General features: G+C 44.3%; 1 protein-coding gene across 4 annotated transcripts in view; it reads right to left on the bottom strand.

Moving 5' to 3' along the window:
- RNF220 (ring finger protein 220) overlaps positions 1-16,668 on the bottom strand; it is a 337,388-nt gene that overhangs the window by 9,534 nt on the left and 311,186 nt on the right. For all 4 annotated transcript variants that reach the window (XM_056845154.1, XM_056845153.1, XM_056845155.1 and 1 more), the window contains 2 exons: positions 4,804-4,912; positions 3,225-3,299 (listed from right to left, as the gene is read on the bottom strand). In XM_056845154.1, the coding sequence (XP_056701132.1) occupies positions 3,225-3,299; positions 4,804-4,912 (184 nt within the window). The remainder of the gene's footprint in view (positions 1-3,224; positions 3,300-4,803; positions 4,913-16,668) is intronic.

Raw genomic sequence — 16,668 nt, forward strand, 5'->3', positions numbered from 1 at the left:
ATCTCAAATATACTTTCCCCTTTGGACATGTACGGCTGGCATTTTTTAAAAATGTCACATCTGCCGACTGTCACTTGTTGAAGACACATGTAGGCATCCCTTTTTCTCACTCTCAAACCTCACGCAAAGATAATATAGGAATGATAATATGTGCATCTGTTGCACCAGGAAGATGCCCAGTGCTAGGAAAATCAGGCACATTTTGTTGATTTCCTATCTTCTCCAGGAAACATTCGTATATCACATTTGCATTTTGAGATGACCCTGAGAAACTGTTTGCAAGCATACTGTCCACCCGTAACAAAGATTGCAGACCTCAGGTATGGACTCTGAAATCCTGGGATGAGTGGCAGGACCACTGTGGGCTGAACTACACATTACATGGCAGATCTATGGCTTGAATCCACTGGAACGTTTACATAGATAAAGGATTTCCATATTTGGAGTGTGATTTTCTCACCTTTACCCTCTCACTGCAGCCCCAATGCTACTCCTAGGAGAAGTTTTGGGCAGTAGTGGGAAGGAGGAGTTGAAGAAGTCATGCCCTACAGGCCAAAATTCTTCCATCTGCAGAAATACTGTAGTGGATCCAAGTCAGCATCTCCCAGTGTATTTTTAATGTGAACACATGGACTGGTGGTGGTAGCAGTGGGGAGATCTGGATCAGGGCAGCTGTAGGGGAACGGAAATGTAACACTCTCACATGGACTGTTTTCCTGATAGCAGCTGGGGGGTGATTTCTCAGCCCTGGCACAGAAGAGGGGAGAACAGGCATCCATGTTGTACCTACCTTCATTTCCTTACAGAGGCTAACACCCCAGGGGGATTTCTGCTGGGCAAATGAGGTGGGGAAGGGTTATACCCCTCCAACCCTGATCCAAACCCCCCATCCTGTTTCTGTTTTTTAACTTAAAAAACCTCTAACTTGACAGAGTTACCAGTAAACCGAACAGGACAATTACTGGCTCCACACACTGTTTTGTGCAATAGAAGGAAGAAATTAATAACTATAAAACAGAGTTTGCAATGCACATAAACTGATTTCAGATGGCAACTGTTGTCCACTATTAGATGGGGGATAGCCAGTTGAAGTATACCAGCAAGACCTTGTCCCTAAGGCATTTTTAACTGGCCTCCAATTGCCCTTATTTTAATCAACATATGGCAAATTTGTCATGTGGTTTCATGTGGTAAGGAGAAAAACTATTTGCAAAAGCTGCAAGATATAGCACATTCTAATCTTACATTTCATTGTGTGTTTTGTTTGCATATGCTTTGGCTGAAAGCTACATGGAGAAACCATAAGTTATGTGCATTTCACATAAACGTTATGATACTGCTGTCTTGGGTCTATTCCTGAACGGCAAAGGATCACTGCTGAACTGCATCTTGGGCGATTTTTAGGGAAATAAATAGGTTGTTCGATCTAGCACCCTTTTCAACATATAACAATGAAATCTTCCAACCACCCAAGCACCTATGTTCCATAATGGTGGGATCTTTTAAAGACTAGGTAGGTTTCAACCTGCCAAGGAAACATACTGGGTGATCTTGGGGTGGTCATACACTGTCTGCCCTGACCCTGGCAAGTATTTGGATGGGAGACCTCCAAGGAATACCAGGGTTGTGATGTGGAGTCAGGCAATGGCAGACTACCTCTGAAAGTCTCTTGCCTTGAAAACCCCACCAGGGGTCACCATAAGTCAGCTATGACATGACAGCCCACACAAAAAAGTGCTGACTTTATTATAGTGACTCTGACCACTGTTCAGTACAATGACTGTGCAGTAAAATGTATGTCCAGCCCCCAAATCCAGACTCTGGAAAACAGAGAAGCCCACAAGAATGCTCTATTTCCGACTTCAGATTACACCCAAGACCTCTGTGAAATTGGCACTGTAGACAGCGTGATCATCTTCCTGTTTTTACACTGTGTACAAACAAGCCCATGCAAACAACAGGGTAATGTGGATATTCCTACAGAAAAAGCACACTATGGCTGTGGGTGGCATCAAACATACTTTTCTTAAATCGAAAAAGCAGAAGATTCAGTGGGGTGGGGGAAATACAGCACTTTGATTACCGGGGGTTTAAGTTCCAAGCCACACACGTTGCTCCTTTTTAACTGGCCATCTTCGTTTTTTCATTTTTTATGCCACTCACAGTGTACACATCAGCATGGGAAACATACCAGAAATTAAACTAAGCACACTATCAATCTTGAAGGGACATTATGTTTTAAAACATTCATTAGAAATCATTTATTTCCAGTAAGCCTACCTTGAAAGGGTTATCCCCAAATGCTAGCCACCAGAATATGCAAAATGTACTTTAAAAGCTCACATTAGGGACATTTCATCAAGCCATTAAAGAAGACAGCACACCTATAAATAGGAACTAAAATGTTCTATAGCTCTCTAGCTGAACTTTCTCAGCAATACAAAGACAACAACAAAAGGCAAAAATCCCAAACTGTGAAAAATAATATGTAGGAAATACACTGAGCGCTTCCCCAGAGCAAACATTTACATGCAGGTAGACCTGCATTCTGGGCATGTAAATTCTAAGAAAAACATTAGATGCTCAGAGAGCAAGGCCAGCTTTGTACATGTTTCCTTCCACTGTAGGCACAGCACATATTATGATCCTTTCATAAATATTGCACAATTTCAGAGCTTTGTCTTTTTGTTGTTGTGCTTATCTAAAGTTACTGAGACATACAGAGCATTTGGATGAGGACTTGGTTGAAGAGAGTCTGACTGTGTTTGTGAGCAGATGCAATTACATTCGCTAGGAGATATTTAACAGGGCTGCAAATACAATGCAATACATTATTGTTACTTTCATTTATGTGCAGATGCATCTATGGAAGCATCCAGAGACGTGGATCTTAGTGACCTGAGAACAGTCTGACATACACTTAGCTATGAAACTGTAGTCCGCAAATATGTATGAGAACTTCTGCATAGTACAAGGATACACATCCTTTGATTTCTCCCCTATATATGAGAGGATCAGCTAGATTCAAATTCCTTGCACACACGCATTCACAATCTCTTGCACTCCTCCCCATCCTCCACCAATCTCTTGCACTCTTCCCCATCTGCCACTGCAACTTCAGTTTCTTATAAATCCTTGTCCTCCAGAGTCACTAAAACTAGGGACCATATTTGAGAATTTTAAAAAGCATTACGAGCCCCCATGCAAGAAGCCAAGAGCCTCACCAAAGTCCGCAGCCAGCATTCCTCACAGTGCACGTGCCAGCACTGAATCGAGGTCAGGGGCATCGTGTATGAGTCCTGTAAAGAGAAAGTGGAACAGTCCCATCACACATTCTAAATGTCTGGGAAATCCCCCACTGGATGCTGAGCCAATACCATATCAGAACATCTTACATTTGGACCATAGTTTACAGGAACTTAAATTCTCATGCACTTCTGGGGCTTCGCCCTGCACAATGGCAAGGCATGAAACACAAGGCATGAATGACAGCTAATGCTGCATCAAGACCGTACAACCGCAGGGCAGAACAGCATGATTATTTGGAGACTACTGTTGCCACCATTTCTAGTCCTGCAACTGAGAACAGCAGGGCAAAAAAGTCAGCAGACCTTGTGGCTGCTGCTGTCACAGACACTATTAACCTTTCCTTGAGCAGCTTAATTTTATACTGCAGCTCCCAGAGGCTGTCTTTTCATCAACTGCTACTACTTCTCTCTCTCTTGCAAGATCATTCTTACTGGAATACCACTCAACAGGCAAACAAGGATCACTCATTACTCTGTGAGTCTAGTATCTTATTTACTTACATTGCTTTCATGGCCTAAGAAACCTAAGAGATGAAACCTAGTGGTCTGTCCAGGCCATTTTTTTAGCAAGTAGCAGGAGTAACCTCACCTTTAAGAGTAAGCTCACATTAGCACCAGTTCTGCAGCAGTAATGTGACAAATGGACAAATACAGAACAAATATGGGGGGAGATGGGTAACCTGCTGCAGGAGAACAGCCTTTTTCAAAACAGAATCAGCTAGGCAAAGGGAAATATTTACTCTTCAGAAGAAAAAAGAAGTTAAGGAATGAAATCTGGAGGATTATTGCTTTAGGGGAAGGGATAACCTAACATTTCCCTCATTCTTTTAAAGGTCTACATGTAAGAAAAATCTTTTTTTAAAGTGTTTTAAAGAACATTAAAGCATGTGGGGGGGTGAACATTTCCTCTATAATCATTATTTGCACTTTGAGTACCGAGAAGGGCGATTTTCCTGAAATGGAAGCACAACCTGGAGGCAAAGTGATCTGCATGCCCTGCATTCGAAAACAGCTACAAGTGTGGGAAAACTTAACACAGCACAAGACTCAAGAGGAGCTGTGAAATGATGTAGACTCCGGTCCACTAGAGGGAGCTTCAGCACTTCGGTACATGAGCTATAAGAGTTGAGCCCTTATCATTAGGACACAGAGAATTTTGAAATATTTGGGCTAATGGCTTGTACTTAAATCACATGGTGGGCCTTAGATCAGGTACTGACCTCCTTCTAGCATGTGCAGGGAGGAAGGAACACAGGTGCAGGGAAATTGCTGGGCTATAAAGCACCCCAACAGAGTTGGCATGTTGCCAATACAATCTTATCACAGCAACTTGCATTGAAAGAGACTCTGGCTAACAGAACCTTGAGGCTCTTCCCCAGAGTCCAGGGACATGGCTGGTTTCCCCACAGAAAGTATCAACTGTGCCACTGCGCTACAGACAAGGAATAGCGACAGTCATTTCCTTATTCATGACCACGACTGGCAAGCGACTCACCATGCAAATGAGACATTTATAGCGGTCCCCACGGGAGAGCTGCCTTTCTAACTCACGGACGCGAGCCTTTAGCGCTTCAAATGTTGTCACTGCTGAATCTTCTGTAATCCTACAATAGATGACAAGTCAGGGCTGGCCAAGTTCTTAGAAACATTCCACTGATTTCATTATGTGCCAAGTATGTATTAGGTAAAAAAAAAAAAACCCCATAGTGGCAGCTTGGATCCCAGCTCTTGGTGAGAGAAAAAAGAGAGATCTAGTCAGGAAAGCCTGAACCTTTCAGCCTTGAGAGTAGGCTGCAGAACAAATCACCTTTGGAAGGTTTGGAAACAAAGACCAATGAGTAGGAATACAAAGTTCAAAGCTATTCTTAGATGCTCAGAATTATATTGTACAAGTGGTGACCCACAATACTCACGGGGGCAGGGGGAATCCCTCTCCCCGTCTTAATTACTACCATTGCCTATGGGGCCCAGAGCGACCTCCAGCCTCTGCTGCAGGGCTAACTGCAGCTTCTTCCCCCACATCATGGCTGCCATCCTCTGGGCCACCGTGGCGCCTACCTCTCCCATCAACAACTCTGGAGGGCCCAGGATGGCTCCTGGCTTCGGCTGGCCGCAGCTTCTCCCCCCCACTGCCACAACCCTCGTTGGGCCCTGCACGCCTCCCGGCCTCTGCTACATGGCCCGCTGTCGTCCCCATTGCAGCCAAGCCCCACCCCAATTGCTGACAACTCCAGCAGGCCCAGTACAGCTCCCCAGCTTCACCCCACTGCAGCTCCCCACCCCACCCCCACTACCCGCAACTGTCACTGGACCTGATGTGCCCTGCTACCAGGCTCCTTGCAGTTCCCCCCAATGCCACAGTCATTGCCAGGGCCACGGCTGCTACTTGACACTCCCCCATTGCTGCCTGGAGGAGGTATGTGCGTTGTCTCAGCACATGCTCAGACGCTTTTTTATTTTGGTGAAATGTAAATCCCCCAGCGCATTTTTATTTTTTTAGTTTTCAGATTTTCCTGGGGGTGGGGGGTCCCCCAAGTTTGCAGGAAAATCTGTTCAGAGTCAGTGCAGCCCCAAACCACAGACTTAGATATCCGCAGATGGGGGGCACACTTGAGAAATAGATACAGATTCTGGAAGGGTACATGGGGACCAATGAGGTCGATCTATTGCTAGCAGTTGTGAAATTATGACAGCTTCTTTTTCAAGGGGATTTTGCTATGATGATGCCAAATCACCACAACTAGGGGAATATGTGTATAACCACAGATTTCTGTGAAGGTTGAGACATGCCTACAGGGCACTACGAAAAGAGCTGAGGGAAGCAATGTGACGGCAAGGAGGCCGGCCCTGCCTGGAAGCCCAGCCTGGCGCTGCCTCCAGCAGCCTCTGCCCCCAGCCCCACTACCTGCTGCCTGACACTAACCTCCTGCTGAACCAAACTGATATACTTGAGGATCTAGTCATTAGAAATGTGATTACTTTTCAGACAGTTTTGCAGGAAGGGGTCAGAGTGCACCAGTATACAAGCGAATAAAAAATGTGATTACTAACCAGGAAAAACATTTCTATTCTTTCACAAATGAACACCATAAAGACACGTATGTAGAACAAGAAAAAGGTGAAAATCCCAACGAACCCCAATGACCGAGCCATCAGAGTAGTAATGTGGGGCAGGGGTGGGGGAGAGCAAGGGGAAGGAAGGAATGTGAATGGTGACAAGAGTGAATAGAAAAGACAGGCGTCTAAGTGGGAAAAAGGAGGATAAAGAAGAATGGAACTTGAAAAAAAGGATAAAGGAACACAGAAGGCAGTCAGGAAACGGGAAAGCAAGAGGGCACCAGGGAACACTCTGGGTAGAACAACTAAAAGTAATGCAATAACAGCAGAATATCATCACACTGCCTTTGCACAAGTACTCCATCACAGGGAGTAAGTCTTGGATCATATACCTTGTTTCCACTGGTGCCCTTCTATGTCGGTTGAAGAGGCAGGCCTTGGCTGTGGAGCACACATACCTCTGGTGATGGCACTTCTGCTCACACAAGACCAATATCTTTAAAGGAGCTGAAAAGTGCCTCAGGGGACAGGCCGTGGCTCAGTGGCAGAGCATCTGCTTGGCATGCAAAGGTCCCAGGTTCAATCCCCGGCATCTCCAGTTAAAGGGAGGTAGGTGATGTGAAAGACCTCTGCCTGAGACCCAGGAGAGCCGCTGCTGGTCTGAGTAGACACTACTGACTTTGATGGACCAAGGGTCTGATTCACTATAAGGCAGCTTCATGTGCCTAGCATACCAGGGACAGAGGACCACCTCCTCAATGAAGAGGAGAGCAAGAGGAAACATGGTATAAGATCCAAGCCCAAAGTTTAACGGAGCTGGCAGTTTCTTGGCTACTTCAACAAGGATGCACTCTAGTAAAAAACAGTCAGCTCTTCCATTGCCTCCCTTGTCCTGCCAAGCTGGAAAGTCTATGTGTCTAGGGCAAAGAGAGAGCCAGAAGGGACAAACAGCATAGCATAGCTCAGTTTACCTCTTCAAGAAACTAAACACAGTGTCTGAACCAGCTGCATTTATCCCTGATACAACAGGTACCCAGGTCAGCTGAGATCATCTCTAAGCATAGCACTACCACCCAACAGTAGCTGGAGCTCAGGGAAGAAGAGGCAGGCAATGATAGAAAATGGTTTGTTTATAGGATTATAACAGGCTGACCCTCGCCGGCCAGTTTCGGAAACTCTCTCAGATGATCGTCCCTGTCCAGTAATAAACGAATGAATCAGAAGAGGAGGTTGAATAGAGGCATAAGCAATAACGCTCACTGCCTGCCTGATACAATGGGCAATCAATAGTAGGGCTGTAGATCAGGGTGCTAGTTAGCTGGAAAATTACTGCATCGCTGTGTGCGTCACGCTGGAGGGATCTTGGACAATCAATGAGGGAGGTATTGATTTAGTTATTATCACTTCATATGCTCCAGACATTGTTAAATATACATTTATTAACAAGGCTGGGGGGCATGCAGAAAACGGCAAGCCTGAGCGAGTACAACCTCTCCTCCATCTGAGTCAGCATGCCAAAACTCTTCATCCCTGCCCACATTAACACCACCTTAAGGCAACAAAGTAAGGACTTCATGGGTCTAGGCCAACTGTTCCTAATGTTATTCCCCATTATGTATGTGGGATTCTAGGAAAAGACTAGCCCTCCATCTCCACTGGAACATGATTGATCAAAGCACTAGCAGTTCTGATGCTAGCCTTTGTGGGTAAAGTCGTTACGAGAGAAAAGGTAAGAGTGACCTCATGTTCTATTAAGAGGAGGGGGGGCAAGACTGGTTTCTCCATCTTGGTACAGCAAAAAGGAAAGCTGACGAAAATGGAACAGAGGAAAAATTAAGAAGACAGGTGGGCCAAAATTTTAGCCTGTGACATCATAGCAGGTTGTGAGATTGATTCTAATAAAAAATACCCAGCACTAAGGCAGGGCTATGTTCCTTCCCCCGTCAAATCTAATGGATAGGGTACCATCTGTTGACTTTCTTGTCCTACACGAAATGCCACACCTTTGAGCAGTCTAGATGGGGCCATGGCCCTAATGACCCTCTCAGCGAGGGTCTAGTTAGGAATACAATATGTTTAAGGCTGCCTCAGAGCCAAAGTAGACATGACCGTGTCCTCATGCCCACTATAGGCTGCCATTTTAAAGTGGTTTAAAAATGCTGCAAAGGCCTGATCCCAAACGGGCCGAGGAGCTCTCGTTAACCTACCCCCCGGCGCCTTTTAAAGTACCGAAATGCCTCCCGCAGTCGTTTTGGCACTTGAAAAGGTGCATTGGGGGGACGACGACAACAGCAGCCTCAGGAACAGGTCCTCGCAGCATTTTAAAACCACTTTAAAATGGCAGCAGCATTCCTAAGGCGGACAAGAGGAAACTATCATGTCTAGTTTGGCCCTCAGTGTTGTATGCACATCCTTAGTTTTGCTTCAGAAAATCCACTCCATACTACTCTCAAAATCTATTTCTCCCTACATGTTTATTTCAATAAGGTACAAATTTCCTTCCTCTTCATAAGTGGTTGCACTGTACATAACATTCCATAAATACTTACAACCCTCCTGTTTGTACATAAGTTTGTAAAATGCATTTAGCTCTGATTAAATGCAAAGTCAATAAAATTTCAAGGGCTACTTCTGACACCTGATAACATGACCTTCCCCTCTTTCACGTAGTAACTGTTTTAGTGTTCATGAGAATGAGAGTTCAGACAAATCCAGGATTTGTCCTCAGTTATTCACTAGTTCCTGTTCTTTTTCTTAGAAGGAAAAAAGGCACCACTAATGTCCATGAAGACACAGGACAGGTACCCTGGAGCTCTTGTCAAATGAAAAACTGACAAATGTAGAACAAAATTCATCCATGCAAAAATAAAGTTTACTCAACAATGACATTCAAAAAGAGTAGGTGAAACTCTTATGACTCTTTACCATATCTATTCAATGGTGTATAATGGACAGTCAGTTCCAAAATGATCCGAATAAGGATATGGGCGTATGGCTCTGCGACATGCAATTGAATCAATACTCATGTAACACATTAAGGAACAGAGAAGGACAGAGATGCATACCTCGGGGCCACCCACACATCACTACAGTCAGATGATATAGCAATCCCAAATACAAACATACAAAAATCACTTTAGGTACATAATCTTAATCTAGCAGAACTATGATCCCAGGTTTTCACAAGTGACACATGAATTAGCCATCATACACTATTTAATGAGCAGTCAAGACAGAAATGATAGATCTGTATGAACTAATATATGCCCCCAAATCCACACAGCTCAGTTAGCACAGAACTAAGGTACAATGACAAAATGCCCCACTGTTTTGCTTTTATTCCAGAAGCCAGCTTTTCCACAGCGGATGTAGGAATATCTTCCATTATATATCTTTAACCTCCTTGGAAAGGCTGGTTTGGAATCCTGTGAAGGAACGCTGCTTCTATTGAGGAACTGGCAAGGATGCTAATATATTGTACTCCAAGAGGAGTGTCCTCCCATTTTGATTAATGTACGTTTTCGTAGCACGAGATATTAAGAACACTGTTCACCTGTAATTACAGTGGGTGGCTTATTTTGGCAACATGCCCTAGCTCTTGGTTGCCAAGTAATGAATAATGCAGTGTTCTGTGGCCTAATTTCCATGTTCTCAGCTGAAAATTTGGAAGATGCTGCATGCAAGGGTGCGCGTCTGCAAAGCAGAGGTCCTCTGAGTCACAAGTGCCTCTATTTTATACTTGCCTGCACAACTTGTTAATGCCACCAGCTGGTTGCCAAGTTTGGAGTTATCTGTTGACTAATTTAATCTTCATGCAAAGCAAAAAGTGTTGCGGTACTCTACCCCGCAGAGGAATAATTCTTCTTACAGTCCCATGCTCTGTCACTGTGGCATGGAAGGGAAGCTTATTGCCACAAAAAAGCATTCTAAAGCTGTATTTAGCGAGGACCTGGGTAGAAATTCCCCAAAGAATTTCCCTAAAGAAGAATTCATTATGCTGCTTTCATGTCCCTCTCCCTCTTCTGACACACAGCTCAAGAATGTCTCTGCAGAAGCAGAGAGTGAATTCAGGAGCTGGCATTCGGCCTCCGCTGCCTCCGGGACTTGCATGACTGGCCCGATCAAACGCAGACAGATGGCACCGACGATCAATGAAAACAGTAAGAAGCCTCCCAGTCAGCACGATCGGAGGCATCTGTGGGGTTGTGGAGATCCGTTAGCCGCTGGGAAGGATTTGTAATTATTTATTTTAGAGTGAGGGTGCAGAAAAGCTGTCCTTGCACTAAAACTCTACATGCATAATTTGACCGGTTGTGCATATAAAGGGTAGCTGGGAAACAGCTCCATCCAGCTTGGCAAATAGCTGCTGACCAGCAGCATTTATTGCCCTGACCTGGATGGCCCAGGCTAGCCTGATCTCGTCAGATCTCAGAAGCTAAGCAGGGTCAGCCGTGGTTAGTATTTGGATGGGAGACCACCAAGGAATACCAGAGTTGCTGTGCAGAGGAAGGCACTGGCAAACCACCTCTGATAGTCTCTTGCCATGAAAACCCCAAAAAGGGGTCGCCATAAGTCGGCTGCGACTTGACGGCACTTTACACACACACACACAGCAGCATTTATTATACCCTCATGTATTTCAGTCCACAGGCATGCATTTGCCTTGCCTCATAGGAATGCCACACTCACATTCATTGCCCCCGAGAACAACATGCCCTGTATCCTTGGAAATTTATTGAACTAAGTAAGAAAAACAAATACAAGCAAAAGGTTCACAAAGCAGCGGGGTTTTGTTGGAGAGGGAGAGGACAGCCTTGCTGATGTCTACCACTTTAAAAAAAGTCTGAAGGGCTACTTGAACGTCTCCTGCATTTGGATGCTACATAGCAGAGGAGTACTTGGTCTCCACAAAGTTAAAAACTGAAGCAAGACAGTTCACAAATTAGCTCCTAACCTCCATCCACCAACCTGATTCCTGTGCAGTTTTACAATCAGTGATGTCATGGACACTACTGCATTGGAAGCACTGAATACTGCATTTTCCCAGTGATAAATGAGTGCTGGGAAATTTCCCCCCAGTTGCAAAAGTACTTCCTTAAGAACAGACATCTGGATCCTGTGCAACAGCTGAGTACCAACTGTAAAATTAATGCAAAGACCCTCAAACCATCTGGAAAGGCTTCAAGCTGGCCTCCCCCCGACACAACAAGGTAGGCAGGGGGATTTGCTCTTTGGTGTCTCGGGAGCTGTGCATTATAGACAACCACTGAGAAATCTTTGCTAATGGGGATAGCCTGCTGAATTCTCAAAAAACACAAGAGGCGGCTGAGGAAGACCTCCAGTGGTCAGAAGCAGGGCCCTAGTGGTGTCCTGCATAGATTCTTGCCTCTTCCCAGGACTACGAAATTGTGATACTGCAAAATAATAAAAATGCAGGAAAAATCTGAATAACACCTGTAGTCTTACCATCTCTGTTCTAGAATTTATCAGATGAAAATGTTAAAGACAAGGGACACACTAGAGGTGCGGCTGTGCCCATTCCTTTGAACAGCTGTGTCCTGAACCAAGGAATATTGATTGTGGTTTTGATATGCTGGAATAAAGGGAGCCTGGCAACTCTCTGCTGTGCAGAAACAGAGCGTGGTTGCCGAAGTAAACATAAACTTTCTAACACTGCATCTCACCAGGACCAAAGAGAAGGTGGAAACGACACTGTAATCTATACACTTCACATCATTTCGTATTGACAATAACTGGCTGTGCTTTGTGATAACCACAGAAACGTCTCACAAAGAGTTTTCTGGAGTTTTCACAAAGCAGTTAAGATTCCCGCTGAAAGACCTCTTCATGTGATCATTCAAATGGGCCAGAGTCAGCAACAGTTCAACTTAGCTGACCAGCAAATTGTTATGAGAGAAGCCCAAAACAAAAAAAGTCAGTAAACTACATTTCTGTTGATAAAGAATGAAAAATGCATAGCAAGGATTAGGAAAAAGCAGCAGCAGGAAAGCTGCAAAACGTTCAGGAGCAAACGGCATGGCCGGGAGGTCCCTGAAATAGCTTGCAAAACAGAACGCACAAGTGCAAAGTGGCAACAGGGAAAGAGGCTACCAAAGCTGAGGCCATCTTTGTCTGCTACTGTTAACGCCGCACACAGACAAAAGAAAAAACAAGTATATGAAAGTGAACTGTATGGCACACTCCCACCCACTTTGGCCTCTGGCACAACTGCATTTGCTCTCAAAATCCCCCTCTGTCCCTGCAACTCCCCACTCTGACCCCCAAGATGCTCCTGGGGCTCAACTGACTCTAGGGGATACAATTTTGGGAGGAGCAGGAGAATGCAGCATCAGAGAGGAGGCAGGGAAGCCACTGCTTATTCAGCACAGCTCCATTTGCGCTGCACAGGATCCAAGCCTAGATGATCTCTAATTCTCCATTTGGCCCTTGAGTTCCCTTCATTCAGGTTCTTATCATACTTATGCGTGGGCTGGGATTCTACACAAATGAACACATGAAGCTGCCTTATACTGAATCAGACCCTTGGTCCATCAAAGTCAGTATTGTCTACTCAGACAAGCAGCGTCTCTTCAGGGTCTCAGGCAGGTCTTTCATATCACCTACTTGCCTAGTCCCTTTAACTGGAGATGCCGGGGATTGAACCTGGGACTTTCTGCTTGCCAAGCAGATGCTCTACCACTGAACCACAGTATCCAGTAAGACACAGTGGCTTCAAACATTACACAATGAAAGAACAGGACACACAAGTGATTCATGCTTGTTGATCTCCAAGACCCTTTTTAGACCCTTCAGTTTGACTTTCTGTGCACCACCCTCTACAGTTAGATGTGCGAGTGGTCCTCATATTGGATGTGGCAATTATCATATGGAAGCCATATGAATAAGGTAATGCCCAGGCGACCTAAGATGCAGAAATTAGCCCATCCTGTTAATACTACTGTCGATACAAAATCCCCAAATCGGAAACTCCCATCTCCAAGCACTATTGTGCATTTCATGGAAATGATTATGATCCCACAGAGCTTATCATCAACAGGACAGGTGGACAATCCAAAAATCTCAAGCAGATTTTTGAAAGACTACGTTACTGGTTGCTTTTCAGAAGCAAAGGCCAATGTGGGGGACAGGTTTTGTTCCAGCATAACACAGTTCAGGTTTCTATGGTGAAATTCAGCTCTTCGGGGAAAGCCAGTTGCGTTTTCCCAAGTTTGTTTTTCCTTCACCTGTGGGCTAACGTCAGTATTTCACAAAAAATCATCATCCATCTAACTGAAATACCCTCTAACAGCCCATCAGCCTTGCCTTCTCTTTGAAATAGCCCATCTGAGCACTCTGCAGTTGGTGATTCCCCCCCCTTCTAAGATGTCTCACTCACTCCATAAGCTCAAGACTGACAGTCGAATTTCACACTGTGATAGCCCCCCATCGATTTTTCACTTGCAAGAAGCAACTCCACAAATTAAAGTTAACAGCATTGAGGAAACTTTGAAATAACTGGGAAAAGGGATATAAAGATACCTGAACTGTACCCTCCTTGCCAGGATTCAGTGTGCTGAGGAGGAAGATGAGCCGAAAGGCTTAGGGACTTTCTAGACAATTAAAACCTTCTGAAATGGGGAACATACAAATGAATGCAGTGGCATCAAAGGTCCAGAGAATGGCAGGGTGTGGCCTTGCTGGTATGCAACACTAAAAGGAACACTCTTGCAGTTGAGGTGTGCACCCTGGAAATGCTCTACCTATGCAGTAGTAATAAAAATAGAATATACCTTAATGGCATGGGACAGGAAGGCAGCAGATGCTTTTCTCTAGCAATGTCACACCATCATCTGCACTCTTTATTTTTAGCTCTTGTGCATTTCTGCCTCTCCTTTTACCAACTGTTGAAATTAAATTTAAAAAGTTTCTGTCTAGACATTAGGAAGAATTTTCTAATAGACAGAGTAGTTCCTCAGTGGAACAGGCTTCCTCGGGAGTTGTTAAGCACTCCTTCCCTGGAGGTTTTTAAGCAGAGGCTAGATGGCCATCTGTCAGCAATGCTGATTCCATGACCTTAAGCAGATCATGAGAGGGAGGGTATCTTGGCCATCTTCTGGGCATGGAGTAGGGGTCACTGGGGGTGTGGAGGAGGGGAGGTAGTTGTGAATTTCCTGCATTGTGCAGGGGGTTGGACAAGATGACCCCTGTGGTCCCTTCCAACTCTATGATTCTATGTTACAATATTATTACTTTGGCCAAAGGTCCTGCAATAGTGATCTAAACCCTAAATGCCAACTACAGGACTGTGGACCCACATGTATCCAAGGACATGTGCATTTGAGTGGTATGGCCTAGGAGTGAACTACCTCTACAGTAGAATTAAAAATAAAATCCACCTTAAGGACACAAAAAAGCATGGGACATGAGAGTAGCTGTTGTTTGCAAAAATTAAGAATGCAACAGGTGTCTACAGGAGGATTTTCAGCCCATGTTTCTATTTTAATATCTGAATAAAGATGAGGAACAATGTGCTGGATTCTCCTGCTCCAGCAGAAAAGACCCTTCCTTATGAAGGATGACTCCTTGCATTGGGGGAAGATTTAACACCCAGCTGAGCACAATTCTAGAATCCAAACTAGTTTTCTGCCCTTTGCCAAGACAATTTAACTTCATTTCTTATAATAACCTGTTAACACCCCCCACCCCAAATGTGTCTGGAATGAACTGCTCTCGAACTACTTGGACCTGTTTTTGCTAGCCTCCCAAAACTAGTTGCCTTATGTTCTCAGATGGATGGCTGAAGTTCCCCTCCTTTAGTGGACACCTACAAAAGCCTCAAACTCAGTGGGGAGCAGCATCAAGCAAAAGCTATAATCTCAAAGCATAATTGAAAAAAGGTATGTAAGGTTAGTCTCTTCAGTACATTTGCCTTCCTTGTTCAGAAATGGCTTTCTAAGGTTAGAGAAGGCTGCTTCGATTCTGCCCTCCAGTGTCCATTTTCGTTGCAGAGAAAGTTTAAATTTATGCCCAAAAGAATATTTTACAAACTTATTATTGTAAGAATTATTCTGATAGCTTTCAGCAGAATTAGAGTTTGTTATGGCAGAGGGCAAGGACTGAGGAAAGGCTTCAAAGGGCAGGAGTACAAAGAGGAATGGAAACTGTGAAGACCTGCTCAAAGCCTTCTGAGCCATTAATAGATACTGCCCTAATTAAGCTACCATTTGCCATCACTATGAAACTTTTTTTGAAGTGTAATAAAGAGTATGGGTTCCTTGGAAGCCAAATTATGCACCAAATTATAATATATGAATGGTCACATGAGTAGTATACATGTAATCTTCCTTCCAGCAAAACAATGAAAATTAGCAAATCACTTACTGTAGTCTTAAATTCTAACCCAACCCTGCAAATCCTGCATGTGTAAGGTAATATCAAGCAGTTAATTACCTCCGCTGACTGAAGTTTACATTTTGCAAATAGAGTCACATACTCAACAGAGCAACTGGGACTTTCAGATGTAAACAGCCATGCTTGTACTGTTATTGAATATTTATTTTTGGCATGTGTCTGTGCTCTCTGTTTTTTAACCTATTAATCCCAAAGCATTTATGGAGATGTGCATGCAGAGAACAGCTTGATGAATAATTTTTTTATTAACAGTTTTCTGCTTCTGCATGGTATGCTGAATGAAAAGCACAGAAATCTGATTTCACTCTGTAAAGGCTCGAGAGAATGACCCACAAGAATATTCTGTACAAGATTTACATTCCATGTATTGCACTCTAAAAAGAACACTTTGCGGTCTTTACCAGGATCCCTTAGTAGATTTCTCTGCTTCAGCAGTGACGGAACCTTTAAAAGTAGAACATCCTTTGCCTCTCAACTCAGTCCTCCCATATGAATTTTAAAGAGATGAGGCTAAAGTTTTGTACCTAGACAGCTGCATAAATGTGTCTCGATGAATCAGACCTCAAATATGGAACATTGCAGGAACCTGGCTACAGCACACATAAAAAGAGGAACAGGGCATGCAGTGGGCAACAGAAGCAATGGGAAAGGAGATTATGCTATGGGGAAAAGGGCAGGGACACCTCCCCAAACCAGCCCACTGGAATCCCCTCCAGCCTGACCCAGCAACAGATGCCCATACAGAATCAATTACCTGTTCTAAGAGCCAATGTGTATACACAGCCACTTCCCTATCATTTCAGTGGAGGAGTGTGTATGTGGATTGAGGGTCACTCCCCAGAAATAACAGGGACTGTCCCATGATCTCAAGACTCCTGTGTGCATCTGAGCA

This window comes from Euleptes europaea, chromosome 2 (genome assembly GCF_029931775.1).
Source record: "Euleptes europaea isolate rEulEur1 chromosome 2, rEulEur1.hap1, whole genome shotgun sequence".
NCBI lineage: Eukaryota > Metazoa > Chordata > Lepidosauria > Squamata > Sphaerodactylidae > Euleptes > Euleptes europaea.